This window comes from Maylandia zebra, linkage group LG7 (genome assembly GCF_041146795.1).
Source record: "Maylandia zebra isolate NMK-2024a linkage group LG7, Mzebra_GT3a, whole genome shotgun sequence".
Classification (NCBI taxonomy): Eukaryota; Metazoa; Chordata; class Actinopteri; order Cichliformes; family Cichlidae; genus Maylandia; species Maylandia zebra.
This window is the reverse complement of record NC_135173.1, coordinates 65,936,786-65,956,860: the sequence shown is the minus strand read 5'-3', so window position 1 is coordinate 65,956,860 and position 20,075 is coordinate 65,936,786. Positions and strand designations below refer to the sequence as shown.

General features: G+C 41.9%; 1 protein-coding gene across 5 annotated transcripts; it reads left to right on the top strand.

The window, feature by feature from the left end:
• Window positions 1-7,587: 7,587 nt before the first annotated feature.
• Window positions 7,588-19,696, top strand: LOC101487509 (troponin T, fast skeletal muscle isoforms). 5 transcript variants are annotated; one of them, XM_076886932.1, is made up of 14 exons: window positions 7,588-7,722; window positions 9,492-9,532; window positions 9,784-9,794; window positions 10,839-10,991; window positions 12,853-12,870; window positions 13,518-13,536; window positions 13,672-13,717; window positions 13,809-13,925; window positions 14,387-14,464; window positions 14,794-14,907; window positions 14,978-15,090; window positions 15,288-15,378; window positions 16,370-16,410; window positions 19,446-19,696. In XM_076886932.1, exons 2-14 carry the CDS (start codon window positions 9,513-9,515, stop codon window positions 19,477-19,479), a joined length of 855 nt encoding a protein of 284 aa, XP_076743047.1. In that variant the 5' UTR covers window positions 7,588-7,722; window positions 9,492-9,512; the 3' UTR covers window positions 19,480-19,696. The 5 variants fall into 5 exon arrangements, with proteins under 5 accessions (XP_076743047.1, XP_004566230.1, XP_076743045.1 ...); XM_004566173.5 differs by lacking the exons at window positions 10,839-10,991; window positions 12,853-12,870 and having other exon boundaries at window positions 7,589-7,722; XM_076886930.1 differs by lacking the exons at window positions 7,588-7,722; window positions 9,492-9,532; window positions 9,784-9,794 and adding an exon at window positions 10,298-10,376.
• Window positions 19,697-20,075: the final 379 nt, after the last annotated feature.

The following is a 20,075-nucleotide window of genomic DNA, read 5'->3' as shown; positions in this document are numbered from 1 at the left end:
AGGCGAGCTGAGGCGAGATGCATCACTGACAGACCACGGCACCTTAGGTTTCACCACCTCAGGGCTCTAAAACTGGGGTCTGAGGGCCTCCCAGGGGTCCTTCAGGGGTGCACCAAAGGTCCAACAGAGGGTTGTGAAGTGTGCTCCCAAGAATAACAAATGCTTAACTTTCTATCAGTCTATTAGCATCCTTGTTGCTTCAAGGGTCCTTATTGATGGGACTTTTAATTTTTTGACATTTTTGAACTGTGTATGGTGAAACTAAATCTAAAAATCAGACTTCATTTTAATTTTCTAGTCAGAAAAAAGAAGTCTCCCAGTGGCTAACCTTAAAACCTTCAAACAGGTTTTATTTAAGCATCCTCTCAGCGCTGTTATCACTCGTCACCACTCTCTGGTCCTGGGTTTTGTGTTGCTTTTTGTTTTTGGTTTCTATTTGGTTTCACTGCTAGTGCTTTTGATGTGTACAATGATGTGAAAAAGTGTTTGCCCCTTCCCAGATTTCCTATTTTTTTGTATGTTTGACTGGAAAGTTGGGCAGTAAAGGGCTGCGGGTTGGACTCAACGCAGTGAGCAAAAATGGTGCCCTTGGGTAAGTCATTTTAAATCCGGATAGAATTGCAACCAAATAAGCTAGAGGAATAACTTTATTGCATATGAAAATGTAATTACATATGCATTCAACATGTCTCTGGTTGTGGTTTCCTTTGTGCACGCAGCAACAAAAACATCAGGTGTTCATAGCACTTTCTACATTGGAATAAACATCATCATGTTGTCAACAGGAACTGTCATATGGCCGCCATTACCTGCAGAAACCAAAAATGATGTCGTATTTTTTTCCTTATAGAACCTATCGAAGGTTCACTGCTGCTATTGAAATTCATGTTTGCCTTTCTGTATGGCTCCTAGGACATAGTGTATTTTAATGCACATGCTGTTTTTTGCAAATTGTGCACAATAATATAAGAATTAGTCTATGTCAAAAATGAAATTAGCAAGACACTCTTGTGCATTTACAGTATTGAGGGATATCCCTCTAAAATTTCTGTAACTAGAAAAATGTAATAACAAGAACACAATAAATCCCGTTAGCTCTCTAGACTCCCGTGTCATGTCACCCGGCATGGGTGGCAGCTCCGGCGGCCACAGTCATGGCAGCTCCGGCGGCTACCGGCGTAGCACTGCAACAAATCCATGACGTGCCAGCCAAGCAGAACGTAGACGTGGCCGTGCAGGCTGTGCTGGACATGGACTTTGTTCCTCCAGTGTGCTGACCCCCTGCTTGGGCAGCGCGGGCCCCTCTGGTGTGCTGAGGCCCTCCCACTCAATGAGCTCCTCCACAGGCAGCACGGGCTCCTCCACGGGCAGCATGGGCTCCTTCAGCTCGCTGAGCTCCTCCGGCTCGCCAAGCTCCTCTGCAGGCAGCACGGGCCCCTCCAGCTCACTGGGCTCCTGCAGCTCGCTGAGCTCCTCCGGCTCGCTGGGCTCCTGCTCGGGCAGCACGAGCCCCTCCAGCTCGCTGAACTCCTGCTCCTGCCATTTTGACCCAATCTCTTTCTTATGGTGGAGTCATGAACAATGACCTTGACTGAGGCAAGTGAGGCCTGCAGTTCTTCGGATGCTGTTCTGTTTTTTTTTTGTTTTTTTTAATGACTTCTTAGATGAGTCGTCGCTATGCTCTTGAGGTAATTTTGGTTCGGCGGCCACTCCTGGTAAGTTTAAGCTCTGTTCTGTTTTTGCCATTTGTGGATAATGGCTCTCATTGTGGTTCACTGGACTCCCACAGCTTTAGAAATGGCTTTATAACCCTTTTCAGAGAGAGAGAGATTTAATTTATTTGTTTCTCATTAGTTCCTGAATTTACTTGGACTGGTCCATCTTTAAAAAGCAGGACCTAGAGACCTTCACTCAGTCTGTCCTCTTCTATATTAAGTGCTGTGTAGAGAATGTGGCAGTGACCAAAAACCATTCATGTTTTTTCTAACCGATAACTTTGGATGACGAGTTTTATACTATATGACTGATAGCTCCTTACCTGAACAATATGGAAACCAACAGTCAATCTCCGGTCTCACAGAGCTGCCAGGAGGACTGCCATGATTGCCCTTTACAGTCAGACTACTTGCACTTATAGTGTCAGCAACATGTGCACTGAAAATGTCGAGGAATGTTTAGCAAGAAGTCCAGGTTCTGCCTATGAGAGTTGACCTCAGGGTCCAAGTGAGGAGAAGTAGTGAAGAACACTATGCTATTTGCTGTTTCTCTGTCCTCTGTCCTCCAACGCCCACCCACACAAAGAAGTTTTTTATCAAAGACTCTCCCCTGAATTTGAATCCAATGAACAGTTTGGGCATGGTGCTGGTGCCAGAGTGACCGACACAACCACAAAGGCTCAAACCTCAATCATCCAATCCATAAATGAGGCTGTAATGTGGACCCAGGTCATTTGAGTCAGTGGTTTGGTTTAAATATTTCATTTACTTCCTTTATTATATATATATATATATATATGTGTGTGTGTGTGTGTGTGTATATTAGAGCTGGGCGATAGAACGATAACGATATGTATTGCGAAATAACTTTTTCTCGATAGAAAAGTTCAACTATTGCGATAGGCCTCATCTCTCTTGTCCTCTTAAAAAAAAAGAAGAACAGCCAATCCAAATGAAGTAGCGCAGAGCCGAACCAATCACAACCGCAGCGTCACGTCACGTGACTTGTTACGTACAGCACAAGTGCCAAGCCGCACGTGTGTTTGTTTGGGAAGCAGCCAGCCGCCGTGCCGCCCGGGTAATGGAGGAAATGAGTGTGCCGACTACAGAAAAATCAACCGAGAGCGTGACCGAAGGTTACCGAAGAGAAAACCGATGATGGTTCCAATGCCGGAGAGATTGTCGAACGGAAGAGCCATAGAAGCTCCGTAGTGTGAAGGTATTTCGGCTGTTTCAAGTCCGACAAAAAACAGAGTAGCGCGCACTGTAAATTGTGCCGAAAGCAAGTCTGGAAATACAATAAACCAGTGCATGCTCAATCCCTGACTGAAAGCGCTAATTCGTCATTCGGCTTTTGTCAGACTAAAGTAACTGTTAAAACTGTTTGAAAAGCTAAGCTATACAACAAGGAGAGACTGAGAATTTCCTTTTAGTTCTCAGTTTATTTGATATTGACAAAAGTTAGTCAGTTTTGTCTGTTCTTCTGTAAAACAAAGATTTATTTTTAGAATTAATATTTTGTTTCTAAGTGGAATTGACTATTTAGTCTGTTTCGTTTGTTCTATTTTGAAATCTAAACGCTTTAGCGGCTGCCTTTTGTGTAGTTTGCAATATTTGTATTTATTTATCTGAAAAAGTCTCATGTTCCTTAAGTACATCTACCCTGTTGAACTTATTATGGGAAATAAATATTTAAATCAAAACAAGCTGCTGATTATTTCACATTTTACTTGTGAGCAACGGCACATTTAAATCTTACAAATATAGTTATTTGGCTTATATCGTGATATATATCGTTATCGCCTGAAATGAAAAAAACATATCGTGATATCAAAAAAATCTTATATCGCCCAGCTCTAGTATATGCGCAGGACCCTCAAGCTCCCAGGCCTCTGGTAGAGGACCTGAGCTTGAAGGATAAACCGCCCGCAGGGGCGTGCTGGGTGTTTTTTTTTATATATATATATATATATAAAACCAAGATCATATATAACTGCACAAATGTGTAACATAACTGATGCCTAGTTCTGAGTTTTATGTAATGGATAATGCAAAAGTTTTGGGCTGTTCACATTTATAAGTGAGCCTAATAAAGTGACACTAAAAACAGCCTGATGCATTATAATTATTATTAGCTAAGAAACATTAATATTCAGGCACTCGAAGAAAAACTTACAGAAAAACTTATAGAAGGGACCGGTCCCCTCCAACTACCGACCAATAACCTGCCTCAGCACCACGTGGAAGCTCCTGTCAGGCATCATAGCGGCTAAGATGAACATGCACATGGGTCAATACATGAGCAGGGCACAGAAAGGTACGGGCAAGAATATCAGAGGCGCAAAACACCAGCTACTGGTAGACCGAGCAGTCAGCTGAGACTGCAAGACCAGACTGACCAACCTGTGCACTGCCTGGATTGATTACAAGAAGGCCTATGACTCAATGCCCCACACCTGGATCCTGGAATGCCTAGAACTATATAAGATCAACAGGACCCTGAGAGCCTTCATCAGGAACTCAATGGGGATGTGGCGTACAACACTGGAGGCCAACCTCAAGCCCATAGCAAAGTCACCATCAAGTGCGGGATCTACCAAGGAGATGCTCTGTCCCCACTGCTGTTCTGCATTGGCCTTAACCCCCTCAGTGAGATCATTAACAAGAATGGCTACGGATACCGACTACGGAACGGAGCAGTTGTCAGCCACCTCCTGTACATGGATGACATCAAGCTGTATGCCAAGAGTGAATGAGACATCGATTCACTGATCCACACCACCAGGCTATACAGCAATGACATTGGAATGTCGTTCGGACTGGAGAAATGTAGTCGGATGGTAAGACAGAGAGGGAAGGTAGTCAGAACTGAGAGGATCGAACTACCAGCAATCAACATTGCAGACATAGAGGACAGTTACAAGTACCTGGGGATCCTGCAGGCGAATGGGAACCATGAAGAGGCCGCTAGGAAAGCTGCAACCACCAAGTACCTGCAGAGGGTCAGGCAAGTCCTGAGGAGTCAGCTGAACGCTAAGAACAAGATCCGGGCCATCAACACCTACGCCCTGCCCGTGATCAGGTACCCTGCTGGGGTAATAGGCTGGCCAAAGGAGGAGATAGAAGCCACTGACATCAAGACAAGAAAGCTCCTTACCATGCATGGAGGGTTTCACCCCAAGTCCAGCACCCTGAGGCTGTACGCTAAGCGGAAGGAAGGAGGCCGGGGACTGGTGAGTGTCAGCACCACAGCCCAGGATGAGACAAAAAACATCCACAAATACATCACGAAGATGGCCCCAACTGACAGCGTGCTCAGTGAATACCTCAGGCAGAAGAAACCCAAGAAAGAGGAGGAAGTTGAGGAACCATCATGGAAGGACAGGCCCTGCACGGTATGTACCACCGGCAGATAGAGAAGGTGGCTGATATCCAGAAATCCTACCAGTGGCTGGACAAAGCTGGACTGAAAGACAGCACGGAAGCACTAATCATGGCAGCACAGGAACAAGCTCTGAGCACAAGATCCATAGAGGCTGGGGTCTATCACACCAGGCAAGACCCCAGGTGCTGTGTAAAGATGCTCCAGAGACAATCCAGCACATAACAGCAGGGTGCAAGATGCTAGCAGGCAAGGCATACATAGAACGCCATAACCAAGTGGCCGGCATAGTGTACAGTAACATCTGTGCCGAGTATAACCTGGAAGTCCCGAGGTCAAAATGGGAGATGCCCCCAAGGGTGGTGGAGAATGACCGAGCTAAGATCCTGTGGGACTTCCAGATACAGACGGACAAAATGGTGGTGGCTAACCAACCGGACATAGTGGTGGTAGACAAACCTGAGAAGACGGCCACAGTGATCGATGTAGCGGTTCCGAATAACAGCAACATTAGAAATAAGGAACACGAGAAGCTCGAGAAATACCAAGGGCTCAGAGAAGAGCTCAAGAAGATGTGGAGGGTGAAGGTGACGGTGGTCCCAGTGGTAATCGGAGCACTAGGTGCGGTGACTCCAAAGCTAGGCGAATGGCTCCAGCAGATCCCGAGAACAACATCGGAGATCTCTGTCCAGAAGAGCGCAGTCCTGGGAACAGCTAAGATACTGCGCAGGACCCTCAAGCTCCCAGGCCTCTGGTAGTGGACCCGAGCTTCAAGGATTAACCGCCCACAGGGGCGAGTGGGGAATTTTTTTAAAATATATATATATATATATATATATATATATATATATATATATATATATATATATATATATATATATATATATATGGATAGATAGATCAATATCTCTGTTTCTACACTCATCAATAATGTTTCTCTAATAAGCTGCCATTTTCTTAAAGGTATTTAATTTAACTGCCCTCCACAAATATAACTCTAAACATGTCACCAACGGGGGCGCTGTTTTACCACACTGGTGTGTTGAAATGTTTCCTGATGTGTGCTGCTGCTGTTTTAGGAAGAATGAATGAATTCTCAGTGACTTACCTGGGCAATAAATGTTAGATTGACTTGTTTCGCCATCTTGTGTTACAAATTTGTATTACATGAAATTACAGCCCAGCCCTGATTTTTGACTTCAGCTGAGATCACTTAAAAACAGTACATAAATGTTTCCAACATGAAGCCAGGGTGGTTAGTTTTCTTCTGTTAAGAGCTTTAGTTAAATTTAACATAAATACCTTTTACATCTTCTACTTGTTTTACAGTCATGCATCATAAGGTTGGGATGTGTATGCAATATGTACATTTTATCCTACAAGGATTTTGTAATTGTGTGTTTTTAAAGCTAATATAAAAAAGCATTTAATCATATTTGTCATTAATTACATTTGTTTCTACCCAGCAGGGAGGTCAGGTAAATTGTAACTCTGCATCAACAAAATCAAAGATAAAATCCTTGATGAAGTTTCATCTGTTTGTGTTTTCGTGATACTGATGGTTTGAACCTCCCACATACGCAGGTAACCAAGACTTCTCTCTGTGTCCTTAATTTTGTTACTGTAGCACCCCCTGGAGGAAATTGCAGGCTCTGTCAGTATCTGTGTGACCATATACTAGTGGAGACTTTACTGAAGGGTTCCTGCAGCAGCTTATTTAGACTTCACAGCTGAATGGAAAGACAGTCATCACAGTTCAGACTGGAGATGATTTCTGGAGGATATAAGAATGCAGCTCTCACTCATCTATAATTTAATGTCGCTTAACTCAAAGGTTCCACAGAAACACAGAAGCCCTGACCCAGAATAAATTACATAACTAAGCGAGACACACAAGTTCAGCACATAAGTCGCATTTAATTAAGTAGTAATTTAAATATTTATATCATTAAATTTAACTATACTTCCATGCACTAGTGATGGCAAAACATTTCCATCTAGTATTTGCTTTTGCATTCTGGGCTACTGCAGTCAGAAAAACGATCTGAATCAGAGCCACTGTTTAGCAGGACTATATTTGTCCGTCAGATTGATTCTTTTAAACCAGCGAATCAAAGCCTCAAAACAAGAGGTGGTTCAACATGTTGGATTTACAGCTTGAACTGACAAATCTCTCAGCTTCTCATGCTCGCACAAGTATGCTGTACATTATGTTTATGTGTCCCAGACTTCTGTGGGAGGATCAGAAACACCACCTGCCTCGCTTCCCTGACGTCCAACATCTCTCGCTCTCAGATGAAATTTGCTTGCCTAATGCAGCAGCCCCAGAATAGCATCCTGGGGTCATTTTGGCTGTCCCCTTCTCCAAACTTGAGCCTCCCTCCTTAGCACTCGACCCATCTATCTCCTTATTGAGTGCCAGAGGAAGGAGGTGGGGGCAGCAAAGGCGTGGACCATGTTCTGCCACGGTGGACGGCCTCGCCTCTGAGCTCATTCTTTGGCCAATAGGGAGGCCGAGCGGATCGAGTATCACTATAACAGAAGGACATAATCAGCGCGGTAAGTTTGCAGAACCTTACAGCCTGTCTTGGCCAGCAGGAGCTCGTTTCTTTCAGCTTTTCTGAGGTAAGGAAGTAAGGGGAGTGAATGAGAGTGTGAATGGTAGCGAGGAAGCTCAGGTTTAGGCCTAATGTCCCCCAAACATCACCCAGCCTCAGGACAGTTGAGTCCACATGTGCTAAAATCACTGCCATGAGTAGCAGAGGCTGCTGCTGAGGGCAGGTGTGAGAAGGAAACAATTAATAGTGGATCTCGGAGTAAAAAAGGCCTCCCTCTTCTGTGTTTGAACCCTGTTAATGAAGTCCAGTGTTTGACGGTGCTGAGTGCCTGAAACCTTGGTAAACAACTTGTGTTTAGTGCCTTTCTGTATCTGTGAGCACCCAAAAGAAGCTCAGCCTTTGGATTACTTTTTAGCAAGTTTGTAATCTATCTAAAATCCTCAGCTGATGTTTCAGACGTTTGAAAGTTCTCTAGGTTCTCACCAGACAAGCAGCTGGACTTTGTTGTTGTTCCTGTTGCTGTTTGGTTTGAGTCCAGTGACCCAGTGGGGGTTCATGCCTTTGGGATTTACAGTTGGCTTAAAGCCTCTGAAGCAGCTTTCCGCTTCAGGAGACAGAAGGTGACACTAACGAGTTATATAACACCACGAGAACTGCGGCGACTAATCCCGTTGTTGTTTTTGGTATTTGACCTCAGATCTTTTCTGGATTGCAGGTTTTCTCTTATTTACGTTACATTTTGGTGAAGCTGTGAAAGGGCGTGGCATGTTCTCAAACTGAACCTCACATAGCTTGAGGATAAACAGTTTATCATCTCGAACAGGAGCCGAGGGGCTCACGAGTGGATGTAAAGGAATCGTCATTTTGTCATTACACCGAGCTTGGAATTTATGACATTTGGGAATTAGACCTTCAAGGCGGCCTTCCTGGGTTTATTTTAATTCTTGAGCAAAGTTCCCCCAGGTGATAGGGATCCTCAGAAGGATGATTGAAGGAACCATGTGAGAGGAGAGCCTGATAAGGAAATGAAGGTGGAATGATGGGTTGTGGTCCAGGAGAAGGAACCCAATCTTTAACAGTGGGTGCACTGAAACTGGATCTGTGGGACCTGTGCAGCTGTCTCTTGGAAATAGCTGTGATGTCGGACGCCTTCATGGTGGTCTCACGCTAGTGAGGCCAATGGGCAACTAATCCGAAATCTAACCACTGGGAAATTAAATCATGCATAAATCCAGGTCATGTGTGTTTATCATTGCAGGCTTTTGATTAGATCTTAGATCCAAACCGGGATTTTCCAGCAGGATCAGGATACTGTTGATGACTGTAGAGTGGCAGCATCCTTTATTCTTTGACACATGGTGATGGAAAAGATTTAAGTTTCTTTAAGGTTTCTTTTTTTCACCCGACAGCAGCCCAACATCTATCCTCTGAGCAGCTGGAAAAAAGACTATTTGCATAAATCTATGTTTGGCTTCCTTCTCACTTATCATGAGAGAAGCAAATTCAGCCCTGAGGCTCAAATTTCAGTCGACAGTCTAATTATAAACTGAAGAAGATTTGGAAGCGACAGATCTTAGGAATGCCTTTAATGCAACATGCAAGATAAATTTTATTGACAATCATTTCTAAATAATTCTACTCAAAGATGTCTATATTATTATTTTGTGGAGGTGTTGGAGAAAACTGTGCAGGCAGGCAGGGTGAGGTATGGTCTGGGTGGAGCCACTGAGACATATTTAAGACATCTGCAACTTAATCCTGAGTTATAAATACATGCAGGCTGGGCAGTCGCTTCTTACACACACTTAAAGTTTCTGTTTTCTCTTCTGATTTCAGGTTGCAAAGTCCACTGTCATCATGTCCGACACAGAGGAAGTGTAAGTCAACCCACATTTTTATTCACAAATTCTAAGATTTTAATCTTCTAGCAGTAGATTGGCCAAAAAACGTTTGACTTAAGGCCTTTTTGTGAGCTAGAATCTTAAATTGCTGGACAACACTAATAAAGAAGATCCTGAGCTAAGATGATTTAGTCAAATAGCCGTTTTCACTGTAAACCACAAATTTTCATGTTTGATTTTGATGAGCTGCAACAATTCTAAGCATTCCTTTGTGTTCTGTCTTGCAGTGGGGTCGAGGGTAAGTAGCACCACCACTCCTGATTATATATCTAAAAAAATGATCCACTCCTAAAATTAGGTCCAGGTACAGTCGGGAGTTCCATGCTAAAGGCCCAGGATTACTTCTGAATCTTGTCTAACTGACTTTCCATCCCCTGTAGAGAGTTATTTGAACTGGACAAATTGCAGGTTTGGCTTGACTCCTCCAGATTCAAGTTGTGCAATAATGCTCTCTCTCCTTCAAGCAAATGACCACACCAGCACTGACAACAGGACAGTGCCTTTTATGCTTTGTGAGATTAAAATATAAACTTTTAGAAACATAAATCGCATAAAGCGGCGCAGTCCTGTTGGCAGAGAGTCCTGCAGCTCTGCATGACAATCTGCAAATGTGCAGTCCTCCTGAGCTGAACACACTTTGAAAACAACTTGGAAGTTTTGCTCCAATCAGCTCATGAGGACTGTTTTGTGTATGCTTAGCATGGATCCCCAGTGTACCCACATTTTGCTTTTGTATTCTGTCAAAAATGGGTACATATGGGATCTTTTGATAATGTTCTTCTGCTCCTCTCTTTCTCGGACGGACGTGAAGAATACGATGGTAAGACACAACCTCCAGACTCCGGATGATAAGTCTCACGTCACTGATACTAATTTGTTAGTCGTCCCTGAACAGGTTTTTGTGGCATGCTAGTTAACTCTAACATAACCTGAGATAAGTGAAGACACAGGTTGTAAACAAAGTTGGTTGGCGACAGGTTAGAATCTCTCTTTTGTCTTTGACTGCATCCAATTGCAGTGCAGGTATTTCCAGGAATCGATCACATTTCATCAATGAGTGACTGACCTTTTCTTTCCTGTAACTGCTTGCGGTCTCACCTGCTTTAGCATCATCCGGTGACAGTTCGTTTGAACTGCCTCACCACGAACCTCCTCATATCTCATATCTCACATCTCCTCCTTTCATCCACTGACCGCCTCCTCCCCTCTTCCATTTCTCCTGCTTCCATTAACCCTCTCACTGCCCTTCCTCTCCCCTTTTGACTCGCTGCATGTTGTGTAGCTGTAGAAGAGGAGGTAGTAGTGGAGGTAGAGGTGGCCCCTGAGGTGGCCCCTGAGCCAGAGCCAGAACCACAGCCAGAGCCAGAACCAGAACCAGTGGTAGAACCAGAACCAGAACCAGAACCAGAACCTGAGCCTGAGCCTGAGCCTGAAGGTATGTGGCATGAAGGGGGGAAGAGGGTATTGGATCCTTTCCCAGGCGTCACATGCGCTCCGGCAGCTACAGCCAGTTAGTTCGATATAACTAACCCTGATGTGCAGCCCAGTCTCACTGCAAAATGAGCAGGAGCAATGCTGGTCCCCATGAGTGTCACAATAAAGGCTTTAAACATGTAATTATGTTCGTATACATGTAACTCCACAAGACATGATTGTTGAAAAGCCCCTAAAGTCTTTCAGTGAAAGTTGACATGACATTCAACCTCTTGAGTTTATTTATATTTGACTTTACTGTCATTTCTAGTTTATGTTCAATCACCCTTTGGTTATGGTAAAAGGTAAATGGTCTGCTTCTTATATAGCTCTATCTGAGCACTCAAAGCACTTTACACAACTTGCCTCTTCACCCATTCACACCCGCACTTTTTTCTATGCTCTTTCAATGTTTGCAAACTAAAAGCATTTGGTTAATTTTAGACAGACTTAGCCTTTTCCCAACTTCTTTTCCCACAAAAAATGTCCACAGTTATACACCCTGTATTGTAAACACACAACATGTTTGTATCCTGAACACTTAGCACTGAACATTTTGCTGTGAGATTGGTCTATACCTTCTCCATGTCTGCTAATGTTAAGCTAACACTACCTTTCTTTTACCTCCACATGAATTCAGAGAATGAGTTCATGAGTTCATGCAGAAGCTGAAAATGCTATGTTTGAACTACTAAGGTCAGAAAGTGAAAACATGCTAATAAGCTCACTCCTTCAGCTATAGCTAATAGAGTTGTGCTAATACTTTAACTTTCCATTAGCTCTCCATTCTAAAAATGTTATCTTTGAGAAGCTGGGACATGTTTTTGGAGTTATCTTTCTAAACACCATTAAATTTGCATCTGCTTCTTTAGTAACAAATAATTTTACAGTTCTTGCTAGGTGGCTTTTCCACTAGCCTAGCTCACTGTATGCTAAAATATTACCACAAAATCATTTGAGAGTTGAAAAATCTAAGACAACCAATAGAAAAATAGAAAATAGATTTTTTTTATTTCAACCCTGTGTTTACTACTGCACAACATGCAACCAATTACTCTCTTTGATAGGATTTAAAAATTGGATAAAATTGGTACCATACCTGCAGGATAGGCTACATCTGATTGCTCCCTGTGGGAAGACAACCCTTAGTGCTAATAGGAGGAAAAAAAGATTTTAAAAAATAGACTCATTTTTCATCTTCCTCTTAATCTTGTATTCTGCTCAGTCATGTAACATGCAAAAAATATGCCAAAACATGCCAAAAATAAAAAATGCTAATTTGTTTTAAAACTACGTACATATCCCTATATCTTCTCAGTCCAGCCTCTATGGTGAAACGGGTGAATGCAGGGTAAGGTGTAGCTGAGACCTCGATAAAAACAAGGACTTGGTGCAGCCAATCATAAATGATCAATTAATATTTAAGGGATGTATTTATCTCAACCCCTTCAGTAGAAATATGAATAAGTTTGGATTTTTTGACAGCTTATTCCCTTCTATAACTTTAGTAAACAGTTTGTTTGTTTTCTTTTGTAATTTAAAGCTAACATGAAAAATATTATACATAAATGTGATTCCGTACAAATTGAACTACTGTTTTACCATCTTAGTTATCGAAGTAAAGGTAAAACTTTGCCCTTATAAGCAGCTGGCTTTCTTAATCAGTTGATTGTGGTAACCAGTTTCTTTATTTTTTTTAAACATGCTAAGCTTGAGTAGATCAGCTGTGTGCCTTAGTTAGACTCTGTACAGTTTGCAGCTCCCAGGCTTCCCGCTAATGCTGTTCTGTTCTGCTTTTTGTTTTGGATGCCTGCTGCATGCAGACCCCACTGAAGAGGAAGGTATGTAGATTTAAAAACTTCAATCTTAAATCTGTCATTCTGGTTTTGGGAAGGACTACAGTGTCCAGGTCTGACATCTGTACTCAGGGAACGCCTGCTGTCTGTCCAAATTTTACCTGTCTGTGTGAATCCAGGAGCGCTGGCCCTAATTGGCATCCAAATATGAAGGTGAAAAATTTGGAACCACTAGTGGAGAAGGAAGGGTGAATGAATATGAAATGCTAACACGTGCTTCACTGCACAGCAACCCCACACTCTTGCTATGCCACTTGTCATCTGCATGGCATGAAGCCGCCAGAATCTGGGTTCAGATAAATGAAGGAAACAGGGAAATGTTTTGCTTGGGGTCAAGCCAAAAACAAAAAAAGACATATTCTCTGTATCAGTGTGAAACCAAAGACCAACGTTAACAATTCAGGTTTACTTTAACTGCACACCTGTTTAAACTGTTTGCAATACATGTTTGCTCTTATTTGACTGTTGTTCTAACCCTAACTTAAAAAGTGAATAGCCTATCCTTTTAAACTGTCTAATCTGTCACCTTGATCCAAAGCCACACTGAGTAATGCTTGGGTTTACTGAAATAATCTGTTTTCTTTCTAATCTGGTGAAATTCACTCATCCCCTCTTCACTTCTTAACCTGCAGAGGAGAAGCCAAAGTTCAAGTAAGTTCCTTCTTATGTAGTCTGACTTGAAATGATTCCTGTAGACATTTAAATCGGAGTTATTTGGGCAAAAAAGACAAAGAAAGGTTCCAATTAGTGTGCCAGTACACTCAAAACCCCCACGCTCTCTTGCAGGCCCACCGCCCCAAAAATCCCAGACGGTGAGAAAGTGGACTTTGATGTAAGTCCGCCTGCAGTGTAGAAGAGATTTTGTTCATTTCCGGGTGTTTCTTTGCACAGCTGAATACTGCTTCTGTTGATCCGCCCCACAGGACATCCAGAAGAAACGTCAGAACAAGGATCTGATTGAGCTGCAGGCCCTGATCGATGCTCACTTTGAGCACAGGAAGAAGGAGGAGGAGGAGCTGATCGCCCTCAAGGAGAGGATTGTAAGTATTTAGCTAATGGGTAGTTTTATCTGTTCATATTTCCATGGAACTGGAAAATTGCAAAAAGCCTTCCACAATAATTCATCCACACAGGAAATACTTCCTGCCTTTTGCAGTTGGTGACTGGCTCTCATTTCTGGCCAAGGAATGGCTTCTAAAGGCTGAGCTCTGCTGGCTCTGCATGTCTTCTCAATGTGATTCATTTTATTAAATAAAATTTGGCTCACAGACAAGCTGATAATGACACAAATCAAATGGAGAAAAGACAAAACATCAACAATAAAAACACTAAAAAATATCATGGGAACAATAAAACACTATATTTTTAATTTTTACATTTTTGTAATTAAAAAAATCTTTCAATTATCTTAGTAGAGATACAAAGCAAAAACAAGGACACTCACTGTGTGGTGTGTGAGTTATCTTTGTTTTCTAACCCAACGTTTGCTCCTGTCCCACAGGAGAAGCGTCGTGCCGAGAGGGCCGAGCAGCAGAGGGTCCGCGCTGAGAAGGAAAAGGAGCGCCAGGCCAGACGTGAGGTGTGTTATTTTCAAACTATGAAAATGTGACTGCTATATGAATATATGGAGCAAAGACAAAATGTCTTGGTGCAGATATATAAACATAACCTTTTAAAATGTTCCCTTGAAAAGAGCGAACGTAGTTGGAGTTTCTTGTGACTTCCATTTGTAGGCAGCAAAGTATTTAAAGCCAGTTTTTCCAGGTTCAGGATGAATAAGTGCAGCTAATGTTAGTCCTGGGACCCGATGTTGTAAGTACTCTGTTCAAATTGGTGGTTACCAGGGACGATCAGAGAGCGGGTGGTGGATGCAGAGGTCTCACTCTGAGGTATTTTTTGTCAAATCAGGAGGAGAGGCGGATCAGAGAGGAGGCTGATGCCAAGAAGAAGGCAGATGATGATGCCAAGAAGAAGTCAGCTCTGTCCAGCATGGGCTCCCAGTACAGCAGTCACCTGCAGAGAGTCAGTATACATGCAGACAGACACACACGTGTCTATGGGATCAGCTGTTGACCTGCATCTGTCCAAACAGGCTGACCAGAAGAGAGGAGGAAAGAAAGAGACTGAGAGGGAGAAGAAGAAGAAGATCCTGGCCGCCAGGCGCAAGCAGCTGAACATCGACCATCTGAACGAGGATAAGCTGAAGTACGACTCGGCTGTGAAACTAAAACTATAACCTTAGACTTTTACGCCTGTGTAAAATAGTTTGAACGTCTTAGAAATGTCCTAGAAAATGGTGAAAAACCTCAACAAAGTAAAGACAAGGAACTGAATGTGCCAGAAGCAAAATCCACCTGTCAGAAGAACTGCTTGGTTTATTTGTGTTCTTGTGTTTGCTGCAGGGAAAAGATCAAAGAGCTGCATGACTGGATGACCCAGCTGGAGTCTGAGAAGTTCGACCACACGGAGAGACTGAAGAGGCAGAAGTACGAGGTGAGACGGCGTCCTCGTGAGCGCCCACGATGGCGTCTCTGACTGAGAACTTCTCAGCCAATTTCATGCATTTAGACAAGAACAATAAGACGGGTTTGAGAGAGGTCAGTGGGATGAGAAAAGCATAATATTTTACATTTCTTTCATTTGAATTATTTAATACTTATTTAAATACCATAAAACTATTTTCCTGCTTTTCTTTGATTTCAGTTTAAAATGTGTTATTTCATTTTCTGGGTTTTCCCTTTTATATGAGACAAAAAGTTATCTTTCCATATATTTTATCACATTTTTTTGGTTTATTCCCATAATTAGTTGATGAGTTTATCCTGACATTAATCTAAACATGTTTTGAACTGAATGCTAAAATATGATTATGTTTTTAAAAAATTTAAGGTTTTTAGGACATTTTACATTGAAAATATTTCATTACAATTTCATAAAAACCAGAAGGTGGGATTTCTTTCACTACTAGTTTGTTCTTATTTACTTGATTCTCTTGATTTTTTTATAGTTCACTAAATCCAAAGATTTGTGGGACACCTAATATTTTTTATGACTTAAGAAATCATATATGTAAGTAATCATTTATGCAACAAATTATATTATCAATTATTGTATATAATGAATTATTAATTTTTTACATACAATAATTAATCATTGGTTACATGCAAATTAATAATTAGTATATAATAAACATTCAGCTACAGAGGACACAAATTTGCTTTTGTTGAACTTTTATCTACTTGATTGTTGTTAAACATTATGTTTATTTACAGACTTTTACTTTACCTCAAATTATCTTGATTAAATTAAATTTGACCATTTAATAATATAGATAAATAGTCATAAATAGTCTAAAGTTAAGAGCACAAATGACTCGGTGCTTCAGACGTGCCAGGTTTGTTGTAGTTTGGTTTTGGTTGATGAGGTTGGCATCCCAAGGTCACCTCGGGATTTGAACCCTCGATATACTCTTGATTTCCTCCAGGTTACTACCCTGCGTAAGAGAATCGAGGAGCTCAGTAAATTGTAAGTAGTGCAGCTGAGCAGCAGTCATGCCGGCTCCCTGCATGTTAGCACGGGGAAAGTCAGAGCAGAGCGCCCCCGCTGGCTGACATAGGAAACAACACACCACCTGATTAAAAAGCGAGAAAGACAAAAGAGGACGGAGGAGTTTGTTTCCAAAAGGTGACACGTGCTCATGGGATTCCAGGAACCTCTTATGAATAAGAGTGGGGGTTTTAACTTTTTGCCAGGATTGTTTTTTTTAAAACAAGGATCTCAGAGAACCAGTCTTAAAATGACTGGAACTGATTTTATATTCAGTGAGTTTAAATGTGGACAGAGGTCCTGCCTGCATATACTTTAAAAAATGGGCTTACCTGTATATAATATCTATATATAAATCTATTTATAGCCTCTATATTAGCACAAGAGCTCTCTGTTTATATTATTATAACTACTACATGACTATGCTACTGTACTGTTTGACCTGTTTTGCAGGTGACAACTGCAAAGAAAAATAAGATATTTTACTGAGAAAAATAAAGAAAAAGGTAGGGGTGGTAGATGTCGTTTAGACGCTTGGCAAGAGTCTTTATAGGCCCAAGAAGCGCCTCTATACCAAGTTTGGTTGTTCAACTCCAGATCGTGTAGAAGTATTTGTGCATTATAGTAAAATATACATCTAATGTCATGCATTTAATGTTAAATGGATGCATTGCAGAGAACTGCAACCGCACTTTTAAATTCGTAAAACTCCAATATTTGTCATAAGCCACAGTTGCTTGTACGTTGGTGAAACAAAGAGAAACTGGATGAACACGGTGCCAGTTTTGGACTCAAACTCTCTGTTTGCAAGCAGATGAATAATCTGAAGTGTCTGTAAAGGTGGTGCTGAGTGACTGTGATGCTCAGTTTTACATCACACAGCCTCAGCTATGTGTTTGAGCGAGCATAAAGGTAAGTCAGGGTTTGGTGAGGTTTCACAGCTGAGCTAAAGGGGAATTAAATGTTTGTGCTCCTTTGTGGGAAACCACAGCAGACGTGCTTAATTTGGTGACATCACAGGACAGAAGAAACTCTGGGTAACAAAAAGATTCTTATGCACGGCGCTGCCTTGGTTTCCCATGATGCTTTGGCCCGCAGCTTTCAGCCCACTGAGCCCGTTCAGCTGAAGGAGTCGTTCTCCGAGGTAAAGGTATCCTGCTGCAAGTTAAAGCTGCTGCTGTGTCATTTCCAGGTTCTCACGTACAGGATTCGCATTGATGAGTTGCAGAAGCAGTGAGTATTGTCATTGCTGACTTCGCCAGCACCCAATAATCCCCCCCAAAGTATAACTTAATTTAATTCCACATGATAACGTGATAATGTGATAACTCTCCCCTCGGAAAGACATAACTGTCATCACACTGAGACAGTTCATGTTGGTTTAAGGCTGAAAACTAATAGGGACAGAGTACATCAAGCTATGAAACACTAGACACCCTGCAGGGAAATTTTAGTGTCTAAGAGAGCAGCCTTTTATTGTGTGTGCAGGAATAACAGCTGAGTTATCACAGTGCATTATTTGTTTTCCGTGTCAATTTAGACCAGGGGTAGGCAACTCCAGGCCTCGAGTGCCGGTGTCCTGCAGGTTTTAGATCCCACCCTGGGTTAACACACCTGAATCAAATGATTAGTTCATTGCCAGACCTCTGGAGAACCTCAAGAAATGCTGAGGAGTCATTTAGCCCTTTAAATCAGCTGTGGTGGATCATGGACACATCTAAAACCTCCAGGACACCGGCACTCGAGGCCTGGAGTTGCCTACCCCTGATTTAGACCCTTCAGTGATAACACCCTAGCCTTGACCCTAACCATTTAATTTATCATTAACATTATAAAATGACATGAAAAGGTCTTAGAAAATCAAGCATGCATCTTATGATGAATTTTAGATAGAAGACTACTAGTTTTATCCCTCAAACAGTAATAATCATACAGTAAACACAAGAACACCTCAGTAACATGCCACAGATGGTTCAGTTCCAATCCCGGTCCAGACACAGGCCAAAAACATCTCAGCTGTCATGTTGTTTGGACTCTGTTGGTCAGCCAGACTAACGAGCACAAGTACTTAATGCAGAGGTGTTTAATAGAAGGGTGCAGCTGCATCATCACGCTTCTACCCTGAACATTAAGTACTCACCCTAAGACATCAAACATGACACATGACACATGAAACCTTTCACGATATGTCAGTTGCATTCGCTTTCTTTCTGGCAGCAGGTGGGCGGAGCTTTGGTGCTTACAGACTGAGCTGCGTGCCTACGTTGACCATATTTGGGAAATATGCTCTTTATTAAGTATAGAAAAAAAACTGTCTGGACGTTTCGAGCAGTCTAAGGCCTGAGCTTCTCACAGACTCACAGGTCTTAATTAGAGCAAACACGACTGTAACGGTGCATACACGATCGAAAATAAAGGGGATGGATTTGAGGTAGTGCCTTTGGATTAATTAAGCCCATGCAGGTAAGTACAGCATGAGTTGTGCATGCGAGCTGAATTTCCCGGGTTGTTTTTTCTGCTTCCAAAATCCCACTCAAAACATACACTAAACAGACCCTAAACAATTTATGAGGATTTTCATGTTTTTTTCTGAATTAAGATATTTTTCATATCTCAAAAAGATAATTTTAATATTTTCAGTTACTTTTTTGAATGATTGCTGCACAAAATTTTAACAAAAATCTAAATCTGTACGGTTGGATAAAAACACACCCATCCGTTTCTTTAACTGAGAAGAGATTTTTATTTTAAGCAGCCAGTTTCCTCAAGAGATTTTGGACAAACATGCTTGCAGCTAGTGAAATGCTCTCAGCTTCATATGTGATGATGCAAAACATGTTTTTGCACTCTCCTCGTGCTTGACTTCTACCAAGGAGTCTTTGAGCTGTTCACTGCTGTTCTCTGAAGTTTGAGTTTGAGTATAAATTTGCAAATCAGCATCAACGACATCGCACAATGTGAGAACAGCTCAAAGTTCTGAAATATGTCCAATTTCTTTGCGTTTCGCATTACAGCAGCAAGAAGGGAGCCGCCCGCCGCAGAAAGTAGATCAACTCGGCCCGCCAGTGCTCAGAAACCAAACCAGGATAATCTTGGACACATGCCTGATGAAGCAATGCACGCTGTGGCAAAGGTCTTAGCTCAGAAGAAGCCTGTAATGCTGAGGTTTACCCTGCAGCCAACCAACCACACTATGAAACATGCAACCAGGAGCCTTTAGCTGCTCTTCAGTAGGAATAAAAACCATTAAACTTTGTTGCCGTCACGCTTCCTCACCCTCGACTGTTTGGTTCTCAGTATTTTTGTAAATAAAGTGTGACACTTCAAGCCATGTCTGTAGATCTGTTGTTCTTTAGTAAATCAATAAAGTTCAGTATTTTTAGATGTGTAATTTTAAAGTCGTTTCTTCAACACTGTTAAATGACCCGGCAGGAAACAGAGGCCCTGCTTTTATCAGAGTCTCCAAATATTTTAGGTTTTGCAAGTGATCAGTATGCACATTATCATTTGTAACTGAGGGAGGGAAACTAGTTTATATATAATACTACTTATATAAAAAAAAATCTTATTTTTAATCTAAGATAGGAGCTTATGAAAGCATATTAAATGTTGAATTTAATGCAAGGAACATTCCGTTATTTACC